The sequence below is a fragment of the Limulus polyphemus genome, unplaced genomic scaffold (assembly GCF_000517525.1).
Source record: "Limulus polyphemus unplaced genomic scaffold, Limulus_polyphemus-2.1.2 Scaffold1599, whole genome shotgun sequence".
NCBI classification, from domain to species: Eukaryota; Metazoa; Arthropoda; class Merostomata; order Xiphosura; family Limulidae; genus Limulus; species Limulus polyphemus.
The window spans coordinates 127,659-143,373 of NW_013667209.1; the positions used below are offsets into that span (position 1 = coordinate 127,659).

General features: G+C 34.6%; 1 protein-coding gene across 2 annotated transcripts in view; it reads left to right on the top strand.

The window, feature by feature from the left end:
* LOC106464253 (neurexin-1-like) overlaps nucleotides 1-15,715 on the top strand; it is a 178,019-nt gene that overhangs the window by 124,870 nt on the left and 37,434 nt on the right. For both annotated transcript variants that reach the window (XM_022391965.1, XM_022391966.1), the window contains exons 7-10: nucleotides 1,009-1,306; nucleotides 3,388-3,723; nucleotides 12,584-12,801; nucleotides 13,116-13,224. In XM_022391965.1, the coding sequence (XP_022247673.1) occupies nucleotides 1,009-1,306; nucleotides 3,388-3,723; nucleotides 12,584-12,801; nucleotides 13,116-13,224 (961 nt within the window). The remainder of the gene's footprint in view (nucleotides 1-1,008; nucleotides 1,307-3,387; nucleotides 3,724-12,583; nucleotides 12,802-13,115; nucleotides 13,225-15,715) is intronic.

The window sequence follows — 15,715 nt, forward strand, 5'->3', positions numbered from 1 at the left end:
TGTTTATTCATCGTTGAATTTATCGCTAACAAGCCAAGACACCTACAGTAGAAGAATTCTAAGCCTAACAATTACATAGTTTTACTATTAAGAAATATAAGTAAAAGCCATTTATTTCGACAACTGGCAAAAAAAAAAAACCGATATACATATATAATATTATTTTTTAATTCTGACGGTCTATCGTATCCCAGCTGGTTCTGATGAACCTTGGTACTGGGTGAAAGGACTCGTCGGCACTGGATATGGCATATTCTTTGCTTTCATTCATTGGTTCTTAGAACAACTATTCAATATTCATTTAATTAACTTGTAAGAATTCAGATTCAGTTTTTATCCAATTTTCAAAATGTACAAGACAATTTTAAGATTTCAAACGCTGGAAACCAAATTGAGTGTAAGCTGTAGATCTTTTGAATCAAGTTCACGGATAAATCAATACTTTACCAGTGATATTCGTCCGGATCTAAGAAGTTTGATAACAGACATCCTCCATTCTTTTTGTTGTTGTTTTTTAATGATTAGTATTACTTTGCATATTGTTTGCCGCCAGTGAACGTACAATGTCGAATGTACTTCGTTCTATTGTTGTTGTTTTTTAATGATTAGTATTACTTTGCATATTGTTTGCCGCCAGTTAACGTACAATGTCGAATGTACTTCGTTCTATTGTTGTTGTTTTTTAATGATTAGTATTACTTTACCTAGTGTTTGCCGCCAGTTAACGTACAATGTCGTATATACTTCGTTCTATTGTTGTTGTTTTTCAAAGTTACAAACTACCAAACAACAGTTTTTTATCTGTATGTAGAATATGTCATTCGCTCTATTCGAATAATTCTAACACTTACTTTTCAAGAAAGCTGACATTTTTTCCATATTATGGTTGTATTTAATTTTTACTCCTTATAATGTTTAATTCAACATATTTTTTTTTATACACACAAGTGTAAAATATAGAAAAAAAAAAGAAATTGATCATCCAAACTTGACATGTCTATTTCACAGGCTTTATCACGCTGGGATGCACCTCGTGGAGGAAGGATATCTTTCAAAATTCGAACCAACGAACCCAATGGTGTTCTTATGTATAACAGCGGTGCCACCGCTCAAGGAGATTTTTTTGCTTTCGAGCTCCTGGCAGGTCATGTTTACCTGCTCCTGAACTTAGGTTCCGGTTCGGTCAAGGTAAAGGCCACTACTCGTCGAGTGGACGATGGTCACTGGCATAGAATTTCTTTGACTAGAAAGAGCAGGTCCGGGCGAGTAATAGTAGACGAATATTCTGTTGAGTTTTTTACACAAGGTAAAATAACACGTAGATCACGTGTACCAGAATTATTTAAAACATGTTTGCTCTTTGTATGAAAAAACAAATCTTGACAAATTAATTAGTAAATTTCGAGATTGTTTTAATAGGAAAGAAAACACGAAAAAAGCTGAAAATGATTATGATCCTTGTGAAAGCAATTAACGCATAATATATAAAGCCTTGTATTCCTAATAATCAAATTATAATAATAACATTGAAAGAAGCACTATCCGTAACGAATCTTCATATGATTTTAAGCATAACGGTAATATGAAAGTCACTATAATGTTTATCATTGGAAATTAGTCAGTAAACTTTGTGTAAACTATAGTAAAATTACATATGTAATCTTTATTAGCAACATACAGCTGCTTCTTAGAGTGGTCTGGTCTGTTTTTCATTCTTATATCTTTATAGAATGGTCAGTTTTTATATGTAGTCTTTTGCTTCATCAGCCAATATTGATCCATCAAACGCGCTCAAAAATAAAATATTACTTTGAAGAAAAAAAACGATATTGATTTTGTTTACTATAAGTTGAAAATACTTGGAGTGCTCGACGTTGCTAGATAATAATAATGAACCACTTTTATAAATAAAAATCATATTGGTCAGTTAGGAGATAATTATATTAGAAATACTATATTTATTTAAATTCGATGCAACTGACGCTTAGTATACTCAAAATAATTCCAGTATAATTTCACCTACACTGACTGGTCACTTTATTATGATTCCCAACTATTAGGACAAAATATGACATCTTTTGCACTTTCCTTTTTTGTTTTATTTCTCAGTCTGTCACAAACTGTTGGCGGCCGTAGTTCTTTCTAGTATCGGAAATATTCTCTTCACATTTCCAGTATTGACTGATGGCTTTGAACAGTCGATAAAAACAAAACAGTTCTTAATAATGGCTCCCCCATTAGAATATGATTACCTTCTATAATGCCCAGGCCCTCTCAGAGGTTTGTTTGTTTTGAATTTCGCGCAAAGCTACACGAGGGCTATCTGCGCTAGCCGTCCCTAATTTAGCAGTGTAAGACTAGAGGGAAGGCAGCTACTCACCACCACCCACCGCCAACTCTTGGGCTACTCTTTTACCAACGAATAGTGGGATTGACCGTCACATTATAACGCCCCCACGGCTGAAAGGGCGAGCATGTTTAGTGTGACGGGGATTCGAACCCGCGACTCTCAGATTACGAGTCGAGTGCCCTAACCATCTGGCCATGCCGGGCCTCTCAAAGGTTTAGAGAAGCCCGGGCCACTTCTATCTTTGAGATCCCTGACTATAATTTAAAAAAAAATGATGACACGTCAAAACAAGTTAAGACAATCATTAGCCCAAAAGAAAAGTGAAACACAATTTGAATATTTAATTTATATATATAACTTGCATCTGTAAGCTGAGTGTGTGTGTGTGTGTGTGTCACATTTTGGTCTGATTGGGAGGCACATAAAAACAAGTCGCGAAACTTAACAAATGCAAAAAATATAATGCCTCTGTGAAAGTTAAAAAATATTTTGTTCTACTCAAAATATTACTACATCTACCTGTTTATAAGGCTTAAGCAAACATATCGCACGATTAGCCTTGCAAATAAATGTTTGTTTGTTTTTCTACAAATGTAAATAAGTTGGGAGGGAGCTAATCGTATCCAGTCAGTTTAGAAAGTTTTCTTGCCTAAAGACTTTCAAGATATTCTAATACGAATGATTTGATTCATTTACCTGAAAATAATATAAAATGGAAATATGTATTAAATAAATGTGCTTGTAGCTATGTAGCTGTTGTCTAATGTTTTAGCCATTTATATGACTTTACTTGCAATGTTGTATTGTATTGAAAATGTGTTTACCTTTGGTTCTTTTGTAGTCTGAGTTGTCGTTTATAAAAGTACCGATGATTAAAAAACAATTCATGTTACTTATCTTCCTTTTTTACTGATTCTGAAATCTGAATTTTGTAAGCGTACTTAAAAGAAGAGTCAAAAGCAAATTTAAGTATGTAATATAGATGAACATATTTGATATTAAAATTATGGTCTCTAACTCGTTCTTTCAACCATCAGGCAATTCCAACCAGCTTGATCTAGAGGGACCCTTATATCTTGGTGGAATAGGAACAAGTCCGGAAGGCATAGCCGTTCCACCAGAACTCTGGTCGGGAAAGCTGCAGTACGGTTACGTCGGCTGCATGCGAGACCTTGTCGTTAACGATAATGCTGTGGATATTGCTCTTTACGCCCAGAAACAAGACTCGGGCAGTATTCGCCCCGCCTGCCACACTTCACCGCCTCAGTGTGATAGTCAACCATGTTTAAACGGGGGATTTTGTACAGAGGGCTGGAACCGCTATATCTGTGACTGCAGCAGGACGAACTTCACTGGTCCCGTCTGTGCCAAAGGTACTTAAATATGTCTTCGTGACTGGTAGTTTAACTTCACAATGTTAATCAACACAAAAAAAAACTATACTGACAAATGTTTTTATTTTGTTTAAGCCTTTTAATAAAAAATTTTAAACTTTGGTAATTTATCGTTACTCTCTTCAGAAGATTTTAAGTAATGGGATTTAAATTGTTCGCTTCCAAATCATTTTCATAAGTTAAGTCATTTAATGAAGACCGATGGGTACTTTGTAATCATAGTATTTACATGGATTATATAAGTTGTAAGCACATTCTTATAAATAAAATGGACGAATACTGATCACAAGATGCATCCATCAAAAACCCAAATCAAAGATACTGTGAAAGCATTTTTCACGTGGGAGCTGATAAATTGAGATCTGACATTATATACTTTTTGACGACATCTACAAATAGTGACTATGACTTGTTCAAGGAATGTGGTCTACAGTCTGGACAGGAATGAATTAGAATGAATATAGTGACAAAGTTAGCTTGATCTAAGTGCACAATGTGTCGTTTTCGAGGGATCGAAGCTTGTGAAAACAAATGCACTTTTCTTAACACCCAGCATCCTACAAGTCAGTGAGACCGAATTCGGAGGATTGGGTGCCACGGTGTTCGGTATTAACGTTAGAACAAAAAATCATGGACTACAATAAAGGGCTCGACTTGATAAACCCATCAAATACATTTTACTACCATAAGTACTCAACTCTCAGTTGTGTGTGACAACAACGAAGATATGGTGTTTATAGGCTTAATCTGCTCTGCCCACCACTAGTATCGAAACCCGGTTTCTAGCGTTGTAAGTCCGCAGACATACCGCTGTGCCACTAGAGGCATTATTGTTAATCTAGATTAATGTATAAAAGAGTCATTCTTTGTCAACAAAACCGTACGTAATTATAATTCACCATAATGTCAACAGAAACAAACTGGTCAACTTATCAGAACGACGCTGTAAGTTCGTTCTTAAGAACTTATGGTTCACTTATTATAATTCTTCAGTTGTTTGAAAACTTCCTCATTTTTTTATGTTGTGTGATGATGTGACTGTTATTTAACAAGTAATTTATCTTTGTAAACTTTTATTATTTCGTATGAAAGAAAATAAGTAAAGATGGAAGCAAGAAATATATGTGTGTTTGAAAGAACTACGTATTTTCTAATCTGTACCATTAAAATATTCTAAGGTGAAGCTATATGGTACGTATTTTCTAATCTGTACCATATAACTTCACCTTAGAATACTTTAATGGAATTTCATAAATGAAAAAAATAAATAAAGAACACTAATGTTTGTACAGATTTCAAAATTGAGCTGGCCTATGTGAACTTCCGTAATCCATCCATTAAGGCCAGCGGACAAAGACGGTCAATACTATAAAATTAATACGTTACAGAATAAAAGTAGAAGATCGTGTAATTCGTGGTCATGGATTATTTCCAATGCTTGAAAAACACGGAGACGTCAAAGCCTTTTCCAGAACGAGCTGCAAAGTAACCTTTGGATAAACGAATTTATCTTGGTGATTACTTGTTTACTAATTCTTCTGCAATGTTCTGGAGATAAAGTGAACCTGCGCAATCGTTCAACTCCTCATTTATCGTGTAAGGTACTCAATTACCTTGAAACCTCTCGAACATCTTGAGTCTCGCTAATTGTATTTTTTCACAAAAGATACTAGATACATGTTAGTATTTTGTAAAAGCTGGATGCATAAAACGAATGCAACTTCCAAGTAAAACGTCAGAGACTGATCTAGGAGTATACCGTTGTTAACAGAGTAGTGTCAGATTCTATGTTCCCGTCTCCCGGTAAATGAATAAAATATTCATTACCTACCAGAACAATTCACAAAGTTAATCAACTATATATCTATCGAATAATGCACTCTGCAGATCGTGGGATCGAAACCCATCGCTCTTTCAGCATATAAAGTGGCGATCATTTCCACTATTAATTTATAAAGAATAGCCTAAGAGTTGATGGTAATGACTAGCTTTATTCCCTCTTGTCTATCATTAGGGAATGTTAGCGCAAATAGCCCTCTAGAAAATCTGAGCGAAATTCTACAAACAAGCAAATAAATCTAAAGAATAAATTTGCTACTTCTTTTCTTATCCATAAAGCAGAAATTTGTGAACAAATGTATTTAAGAACAAACGTTAACTAGGTCTTTAATAAAAAGAATTGTTTATTTTGTGTAATAGCTATTTTTCTTGATTATTTAACCACAGCTGAACAATAACATGTGTCAACTGTATTAAAGTTTTACTTACAATAAATGTGTATGTGTTGTTAAGAGACATTCCGATGTTGAGGTCCGTAGAACTGAGAAGTGTGTGTGATGTGAAGAGACATTCCGATGTTGAGGTCATTAGAACTGAGAAGTGTGTGTGATGTGAAGAGACATTCCGATGTTGAGGTCTGTAGAATTGAGAAGTGCGTACGGCGTAAAGAGACATTCCGATTTTGAGGTCATTAGAATTAAGAAGTGTGTGTTATGAAGAGACATTCCTATGTTGAGGTCAGTGAAATTGAGAAGTGTGTGTGTTATGAAGAGAAATTCTTATGTTGAGGTCAGTACAATTGAGAAGTCCGTGTGTTGTGAAGAGACATTCCGTTAAGGTCAGTAGAATTGAGAAGTGTGTATGTGTTGTGAAGAAACATTTCTGTGATATATAGTCTGTAGAATTGTGAAAATTGGCGTATGGAACGAAATGCTTGTGATAAGGTCAGTAGAGTTGCGAAGAAGTGCGTGTGCCGTGCTTGTATTGCCTGGAATGGCAATAACACAAAATTAAAGTTACTCTGTGGAGTCTCAATACCAGGTAAAGAATGTCCAGGTGTTTTAACTGTGTGGATAAGAGTATCCTCTCTCGAGTAATGGTATACCCATAATACTGACTCCATTTACTAACACGGTTACACAAATGTTCTGGTATACCCATAAAACTGATTCCATTTACTAACACGGTTACACAAATGTTCTGGTATACCCATAATACTGACTCCATTTACTAACATGGTTACACAAATGTTCTGGTATACCCACAATACTGACTCCATTTACTAACACGGTTACACAAATGTTCTGGTATACCCATAATACTGACTCCATTTACTAACACGGTTACACAAATGTTCTGGTATACCCAAAATACTGACTCCATTTACTAACACGGTTACACAAATGTTCTGGTATACCCACAATACTGACTCCATTTACTAACACGGTTACACAAATGTTCTGGTATACCCACAATACTGACTCCATTTACTAACACGGTTACACAAATGTTCTGGTATACCCACAATACTGACTCCATTTACTAACACGGTTATACAAATGTTCTGGTATACCCATAATACTGATTCCATTTACTAACACGGTTATACAAATGTTCTGGTATACCCACAATACTGATTCCATTTACTAACACGGTTATACAAATGTTCTGGTATACCCATAATACTGACTCCATTTACTAACACGGTTACACAAATGTTCTGGTATACCCATAATACTGACTCCATTTACTAACACGGTTATACAAATGTTCTGGTATACCCATAATACTGACTCCATTTACTAACACGGTTACACAAATGTTCTGGTATACCCATAATACTGATTCCATTTACTAACACGGTTATACAAATGTTCTGGTATACCCATAATACTGACTTCCTTTACTAACACGGTTACACAAATGTTCTGGTATACCCATAATACTGACTCCATTTACTAACACGGTTATACAAATGTTATTCAATGAAATAAAATTGATACCTGCTTTCAGAATTATACAAATAATGTTGAATAACTATCCGTAAAACTCAGGTGTATTTTATTATATAATTTTAATATCAGAAGAATAGAAACTACAATAATGCTGGTTGTCACACGCCGTTGAAATAAATAAAAAAATACTTTAAGTTACATTCTTGGTCAAATCTCGTAGGAAATGGCCTTTACATGTCTAAGGTGTGGAATGTTTTTTTTCTTCTTCTGTGTATTATTTTCTCAGTGAAAGCGAATAACAAATAAGTACCAGAGGCTTGCTTGTCGATGGCACGTTCCACATAGGTTAGCATGGTATAAGAGTATTCCTGCAGAGGACTTGTTGGTTTATGTGTAGATACACAGTGATGAGAGTGGTAAATGAGAACATGAAGCACAGTGATGATGTGTTCATCCGTTTTGCTGTATCATCCAGTGAGTACTCTTTTCGCACGGTGAAAACTGCTACTTAACCTTCTTCAAGTAAGCCAGATTATGCGCTTTAAAAATAATATAAATGTTCTGTTTTTCTAATAAAAACTTTAAACTATATTCTCAAGTATCAAAAGAGTGCCTCCTGGGATTGAATACAACACAGACAGAAGTGGATTGCCTAAATGAAATAATAAAACATTGCTACTAAAATATAGTGTCAACATTGTTCAAAGAGCAAAAATGTACTTAGCGATGCAGTAACTTAAAAGTTTTGTGCAAAAAAAAATACAACTTAAAATCTAGACAAAGTTACTTAATTTTTACAAAGAAAAAATTACATCAACGTACAAATTTTATATCATTAATGTAAACAACCACAGAGTTTGTATAAATATTTAAGCTTTATGATTTGTTTGTTTGTGATTAAGCACAAAGCTACACAATGGGCTATCTGTGCTCTGCCCACCACGGGTATCGAAACCCGTATTCTAGCGTTGTAAGTCCGCAGACATACCGCTGTGCCACTGGGGGGCAAGCTTTATGAACCAATCGTTTTTTATCTATACACACTACTCTTGAATACAATAAAAAGCCCTCCAAGTGGCACAGCGGACTTATATTGCTAGAAACCGGATTTCGATACCCGTGGTGGGCAGAGCACAGATAGCCCTTTGTGTAGCTTTGTGCATAATAAACAACAACAACAACACAATAAAAAAATTCTTAGAAATAATACAAAAGATTGAATCAAATAAAATATGCGAGTACATAAAATACGTAGCATATAAGAATAGAAAACTAAAATAAATTCACAAAAACTAAATCAGCTTTCAGAAGCTAAGTTATATAACCATATACAGCATAAACTTTTTACCAGCGAATAGGTAAGACGGAATAACAGCTTATGCTTATCAGTGAAACCTTCTTAGCTATACTAATTTATGTGTATAAGACACGGAAGAAGAATATTGTTATAAAACGTATAACAAGTATAAAAATGTTTACTGAGTTATGACTTTCTGTTTTCGAAAATATCGTTCGCAGATTTTCCATAAATTAATTTCCAGTCACGTAGTCCTGTATCACTAACAAATAGGTCTGGTGACTAAAGAGCTCGACTCGAAATCTGAGGGTCGTAGGTTCGAATCCCATCACCGAAGATGTTGGCCCTTTCAGCCATGAGGGCGTTATAATGTTACAGTCAGTTCAACTTTTCTTTGGTAAAGAGTAGCCCAAAAGTTGGCGATGTTGACTAGCTGCCTTTCCTCTAGTCATTCACTTCTAAATTAGGGACGGCTAGCGCAGATAGTCATCGAATAATTTAGTGCGAAATTCAATAAACACACAATTACTAATAAATATTTCATCACAACAAGTGCATTTTTGACTACAGATGAAATTTCTGAAAGTACAGGAATGTATAGGCTCAAAGTTTTCAATTCATCTACCTGCTTATATATAACATTTATATATATATTTTTGTACAGAGATTACACTTATTTCAATCATATCGGAAAATATATTTTTTACCCATACAGCTATGTTTCATTATTGTTTGTTTGTTATGGATTTCGTGCAAAGCTATACGAGGGCTATCTACGCTAGCCGTCCCTAATTTACCAGTTTAAGACTAGAGGGAAGGCAGCTAGTCATCACCACCCACCGCCAACTCTTGGGCTGCTCTTTTACCAACGAATAGTGACCGTCACATTATAACGGGGATTCGAACCCGCTACCCACAGATTGCGAGTCGAGCGCCCTAACCACCTGGCCATGCCGGGCCTTCATTATTGTTAGTCGTCGAAATAAAACTAGTTAGAAAACATTTGTTTTAATTAATTTTTCGTAATGTAGGGGGAGCTGCTGTAATACAAAGTTATCATAAATTTTTATATCGGATCCAGGCAGTGAATAAATCAATTGAATTATCTTGAATTATAAATACACTTGTATATATAGAAAAGGTGATCGAAAGTTGTCTTTTATCTGCAGTGGTGAAACACTTCTACCCTATTATTAAATATTAGAAAAAAACTGTGTTTTTTTAATTCACGCAAGTTTTTTATTGGTTGTACATAATAAAAGTGTTATTTATTTTGTTCACAACGTTTCACCAAGTTTACCTAGCATCTTCGGATGAGACACAAGAACTTATCCCTAATATCTTGTAATTAATAATAATTGATAATAATTATTCAACATATTAAACTAAATAGCTCCGAAAAGATATTTATATAAACGGTGCCTGAAACATATTTTTCTGAATGCTGCTCAAAATCTGTTTTACGCTATGTTAGAGCACGCTGAGTTAGAAGCATAATAAAACACCCAATTAATATACCCGAAAAACATATTTAACTGAATAGTACCCTGACATTGTAACAAATTAAGTGTATGAAAATGTTAGATAATACTTCTGAATAAATCAAAATAATTATTATATATTATATATAGCCATAAATAAAATACCACCAGATGAGAAATCACAAAAACCCCAATCTATAAAACCAGAACTGTACATTATGGTTTAAAATAGTCCCGAATCGTTGGCAAAAGGTTGCACGTACAGTCTCCCTCGCACGTGAAACACAGTTGTATGTTTCTGCCCTATAAACATATATGTGTGTGTATGAATTAGTTGAATAAGTTAATCTTATTTGCTGGACAACGTAGCGTCAAAGTTCTTGTTATTCACAATAGACGAAAACCACTAATTATCTTAGAGGCAGAAAGGCTAATGCAAGTAGGTTAATTTATCAGACTGAGCAAATAAGATGATAGCATGTATTACGTCTAATTATAATATAGGAATCTAATTTTGTGTGGCAACTCACATTGTTCAGTACGAGACATATATTACTCACGAGTAATAATTAATCAAAATGAATGAGCTTCTATGGATTAGTCTCATTCTCGCAGTTCCCAAGAGTAAATTACCAAATGTCGTAGTGGCTTCTACTTATAATGTAAATCACGTGTCTTAACTGGATGACTTGAAAACCTATTTTGTTATAATCCTATTGTAATTTTTTTTAGAAAAATAATAATATAGGTACGGTAAAATTTACAGTAGTTTTGAAAACAATATGAAGGAATTTCAAATGTTGCTACACTTAGTCGGTCAGTGATGAAAATTCCGGATAACTTAAAATATATTAAATCGTGACATCTCGTGATAGATCAGTGTTTTGTTTTTGTTGTTGTTTCAACTTATGTGTGTAACAGAGGAAAATTAATCAAATTTAGTGATGATATCGGATTCGATGAAATGTAAAATCGCTTACATCACGATATCGAGTATCGAAGATAGCTTTTTTTTTGTTATACAAGATAAAAACAAACTAGGTTTCAGGTATATCCGTCCGAAATGTTGAACTAATTACCAAAGGAAAAGTAGCAATTTAGCAGCATCCGCCGCCTCAAGGGCTTTTGCCCGTCTTTCACTATATTAATACACTCGTAGCTGGATCACGAACGAACTTGGATCTTCTGATCCCGCAGCCTGACACGCTAACTACTAGGCCACACCCAAACGGTGAGAGACAATTTATGAAATGATCTTTTTTTTCATTTTTGTAGTGTCTGCAATTAGTAATAAAAGAATGCGGACATTTGTTCTCAAGACCTTACATCTGAAAGTGGCTTATAAAAACAAAATGCGTCAAGTTCAAGATATTAAATGTTCTGTCATTTATTTGAATTTTGAGGCTTGAGATAAAACGCTTTAAATGTTTCATCCATGATAACATGTTTGAAAAACATGAAGACTGTACTCACAGCTGTTTTTGGTTTTTAAATGTTGCAGTTTGTTTGTTTTGTTGAATTTCAATGGCTAAAGTGCTAGTCGTCTCTAATTTAAAAGTGAAAAGTAGTCAGCGCTACCCAACGCCAACTCTTGGGCTACTCTTTGCCAGCGAAAAATTGGATTGACCGTCACATTATAACACCCCCCACAGCTGAAAGGACTACCATATTCCGTTTTTGATAGGATTCGAACCCGCGATATGTAGCTTGCGAGTCGCTCGCTCTAACCACTAGGCTAGGCCCTAAACTTTACAGAAATTGTTTGTTCTTCATAGCAAAACTACACAATGGACTGTATGTGCTATGCCTAACGTAGGTATCGAAACCCAATTTTTAACGTTATAAGCTTACCGCTGAGCCACCGAGAGGGGCTACAGAAATAGATATATGGCATTAAGTATATTAAGTAATATGATCTATTATATATAATTAAGCAACGAAAAACAAATCTCAGTGGATCTATTTCAAAATAGTCTTTTATATATATATATGTATATATATATATATATTCTTTGAGCCTAAGGACTTCGTTAATTTATGCTGAAACTGAATCTTTTTATTTATAGTTTATTTGTACTTGTCTTCCTCCGAAAGGAGGTTTGACAATTACGTGTTCAACGTTTTTCGGTAAATGGTGTGTAGTTTCGAGTAGATAAAAATAAACTGACTTGAAGCCTAACCATTGGTTTGTATATTTGTTTACTTAAAGAGTGATGTTAGAACACCTGTGTCAATATCCGTAATCTGTATTGACTGACCATCAGAGTTTTATATGTGAGCTTGGTAAAATAGAAATAAAAAAAATAAATACTATTTTTCTCTTTCAGACGCCACGACCCTTAGTTTTGATGGAGAGCAGTACATGAAAATTCAAATTCCCGAGATCTCTCGAACTCAAGCCGAAGACATCCGATTAAGATTTCGAACAACTCGTCCAAATGGTCTTCTCTTGGCGACAACACTAGAAAAATCAGTCAGCCATCTAGTGGTAGCCTTGGAATCTGGAAGTATTAAAGTTATCCTGAATTTAGGAGATGGAAATAAGGTACCTCTTTCGATAAACGGTTAGATAAATCTGTCCAAGTATTTAATATAAGGTTAAATATCAGATACATATCACAAAAAAAAACATCAGAATTGTTCTAAATGTTTGATGATGTTTCCATAATTTCATCTTAAGCCTGGAAGATAAAAATATGGTAGGTCTTTCAATGGATGAAAGGATGAATCGATCGGTAAGAGATGGTTTGAAAGATTAGTTTATCCTATACAATAATTTAAAATAAAATAAATGGTAGATTATGACGAGTAGAAAAATCAGAGTTTTGATAAATGTTGGGCAACTATTTATTATTTTAGGTCCTTCACGTGGGTCACAGATTGAATGACGACCAGTGGCACACATTGCAGATTATTCGACGTGGTCACAACTTAGTAGTCAGAGCCGACTCAGAAACACTCAGTGGAGGTAGAAACTTCAAACTTTTAAAGTAGTGTTCCCATAGCAACTAACCAAGAGTAGAATCAAGATAATTATATATTTAATAAAAGCTAGTGGTACCATAGCTCTGCTTTATATCGTTATAAAATAGACAGTGGATATATAAATACACAGCTACAAAAAAAATTTTTTTTTTAGAAATGGGAATGAAAAAGTAAATAGCTATTATTCAACACGTTTGGTTAATTAGACTACTTTGGCTTCCTTTGGAGTGATTGATTCAGAATATTTTACCAGTGCGTTTAAATCGGAATGCGTTGGTTGGTTATTTTAGAGCAAAGCCACACTGGTTTATCAGCTATGTCTAGTGCTGGGAATCGAACCCCGGATTTTAATGTTGTAAGTCCGTAAGTTTACCGCTGTCTCACCGGAGAACATCGGACTACTTTCATTATATTTAGTAAGTTTGTTATCTTAATATGCGGGAGTAACGACACCTAACGTCAATACGACGACTGGCATGTTTGAACGTTCACTGAAACTTGCAACAGGTGGAGAAAGTACAAAATGAAGGTGTTGTAATTCAGAGAACGGTATATTTTTTCTACACTAATTAACGAGCTATCTCAAACGAAATCTTAAAGTTGAATTTTGTTACTTAAAGCTAGAAGATATAATTTCGGCTCAAAGATAGGAACCACTAGTATTATTGCATCTATAGCTTTGAATAGTGTCAGTTTACCAGTTCGTCAGTGTTATGACAAGAACTATTGCCTAGTTACTTGTAGTTGTGGATTTTAGAATATGTGACAGAAGGTTCTACAATTAACGAAAGTGAAAATATGATGAGATTGAAATGGCGCTAACTGAGTTGAAATAATACCCGTCACTGAATCACACATGGACTAAAACAACATTGGTTTATTTTTACACTGCTACAAGAGATAAGATATTTATCATAGAATTTGGATTGCACGTGACCCAGAATTGGGTCATTATGTAAACTAATTATTCCTCTAGAAGTTAAATTATAATTCAATATATGGGTCATTATGTAAACCAATTATTCCCTTAGAAGTTAAATGTTATTTCAATATATGGGTCGTTATGTAAACCAATTATTCCCTTAGAAGTTAAATGTTATTTCAATATATGGGTCGTTATGTAAACCAATTATTCCCTTAGAAGTTAAATGTTATTTCAATATATGGGTCGTTATGTAAACCAATTATTCCCTTAGAAGTTAAATGTTATTTCAATATATGGGTCGTTATGTAACTTGAACCAGTTATTTGTGGTTTAAAATTAAAATATTATCCAATATGATTAATGCTTGCAATCTGAATTTTAAGAGACATATTTTATTAATATAAATATAAGTTACGTTCAATATATTTTTCTATCAAAGAATTCAAATTCTGAGTGTTGTAAAAGGGTTAGCTACTGATGCATTATTCAATTTTAACGACGAGCAACTTAATCACACGTTTTTCATATTATGTTACCTTTGAATTATATTATAGTAATATGAAGAAGCATTACGAATGTTGGCTACAAATGTATGTGACGATTAATCAAAAGTATGTTTTATATGATATTCATTTACAAACCAATTAACATTTTAAATATACGATCTGAAGTGTCCAATTAAGACTTTTGGACATTTCGTGACAGTGATAAGGCTTTGTTTTTAATTCTGCAAAAGGTATTTGCCTCATATTTAGTATTTGTTGTAGTGGTTGGTTGGTTGATTGGTGTTTTATGGCGCAAAGCAGCAAGGCTATCTGCGCCAAACAACCGGTAAAAACAAAGAAAGTAAATTAATGTAAAATGTAAATATACAGTGAGTTAAAACCAATACATGTCGCTAAAAGATTTACACAGAATTAAAAATACCTATAGTGTGTAAAAAATTAAAAATACAATCTAATCGGACAGTGTCACCATTACCAATGACACTGTCCAGCGTCAGGGGTAAACTTTTAGATAAAATGTGTCTAAAATGATGCCGCCGCTCACGGTTGTAACGACGGCATGACAGTAAAATGTGGGCTATTGTGACTTGAGTGTCACAATGGCTATACATCGGTGGGTCAATACCCGATAAAAGAAAACGATGGGTTAAAAAACTATGACCAATGCGTAGCCTTGCCAGGACTACTTCCTCCTTCTGATCCTTACGGAAGCATGACGGCCAAAGACCAACAGAAGGTTTGATCTTGAAAATCTTATTATGGCATTGCTCACTCCAAGTCGACTGCCAACTGGCACGAATCCGCACCTTGAAGACAGGACCGTAGTCCATGTATGGGACAGGCACGGCCGTGATGGCACCAGAGCAGACAGACTTAGCTGCAGTGTCAGCGAGCTCGTTCCCGTGAATACCGACGTGGCCAGAGATCCAGAAAAACTGGAAGGAAGCAGAAGATAACGAAAACTGAGCCAATTGGTGTTGAATATCGATGAGAACAGGATGAGAACTAATGTTAAGCGATTCCAGGGCCAGTAGAGAGCTAAG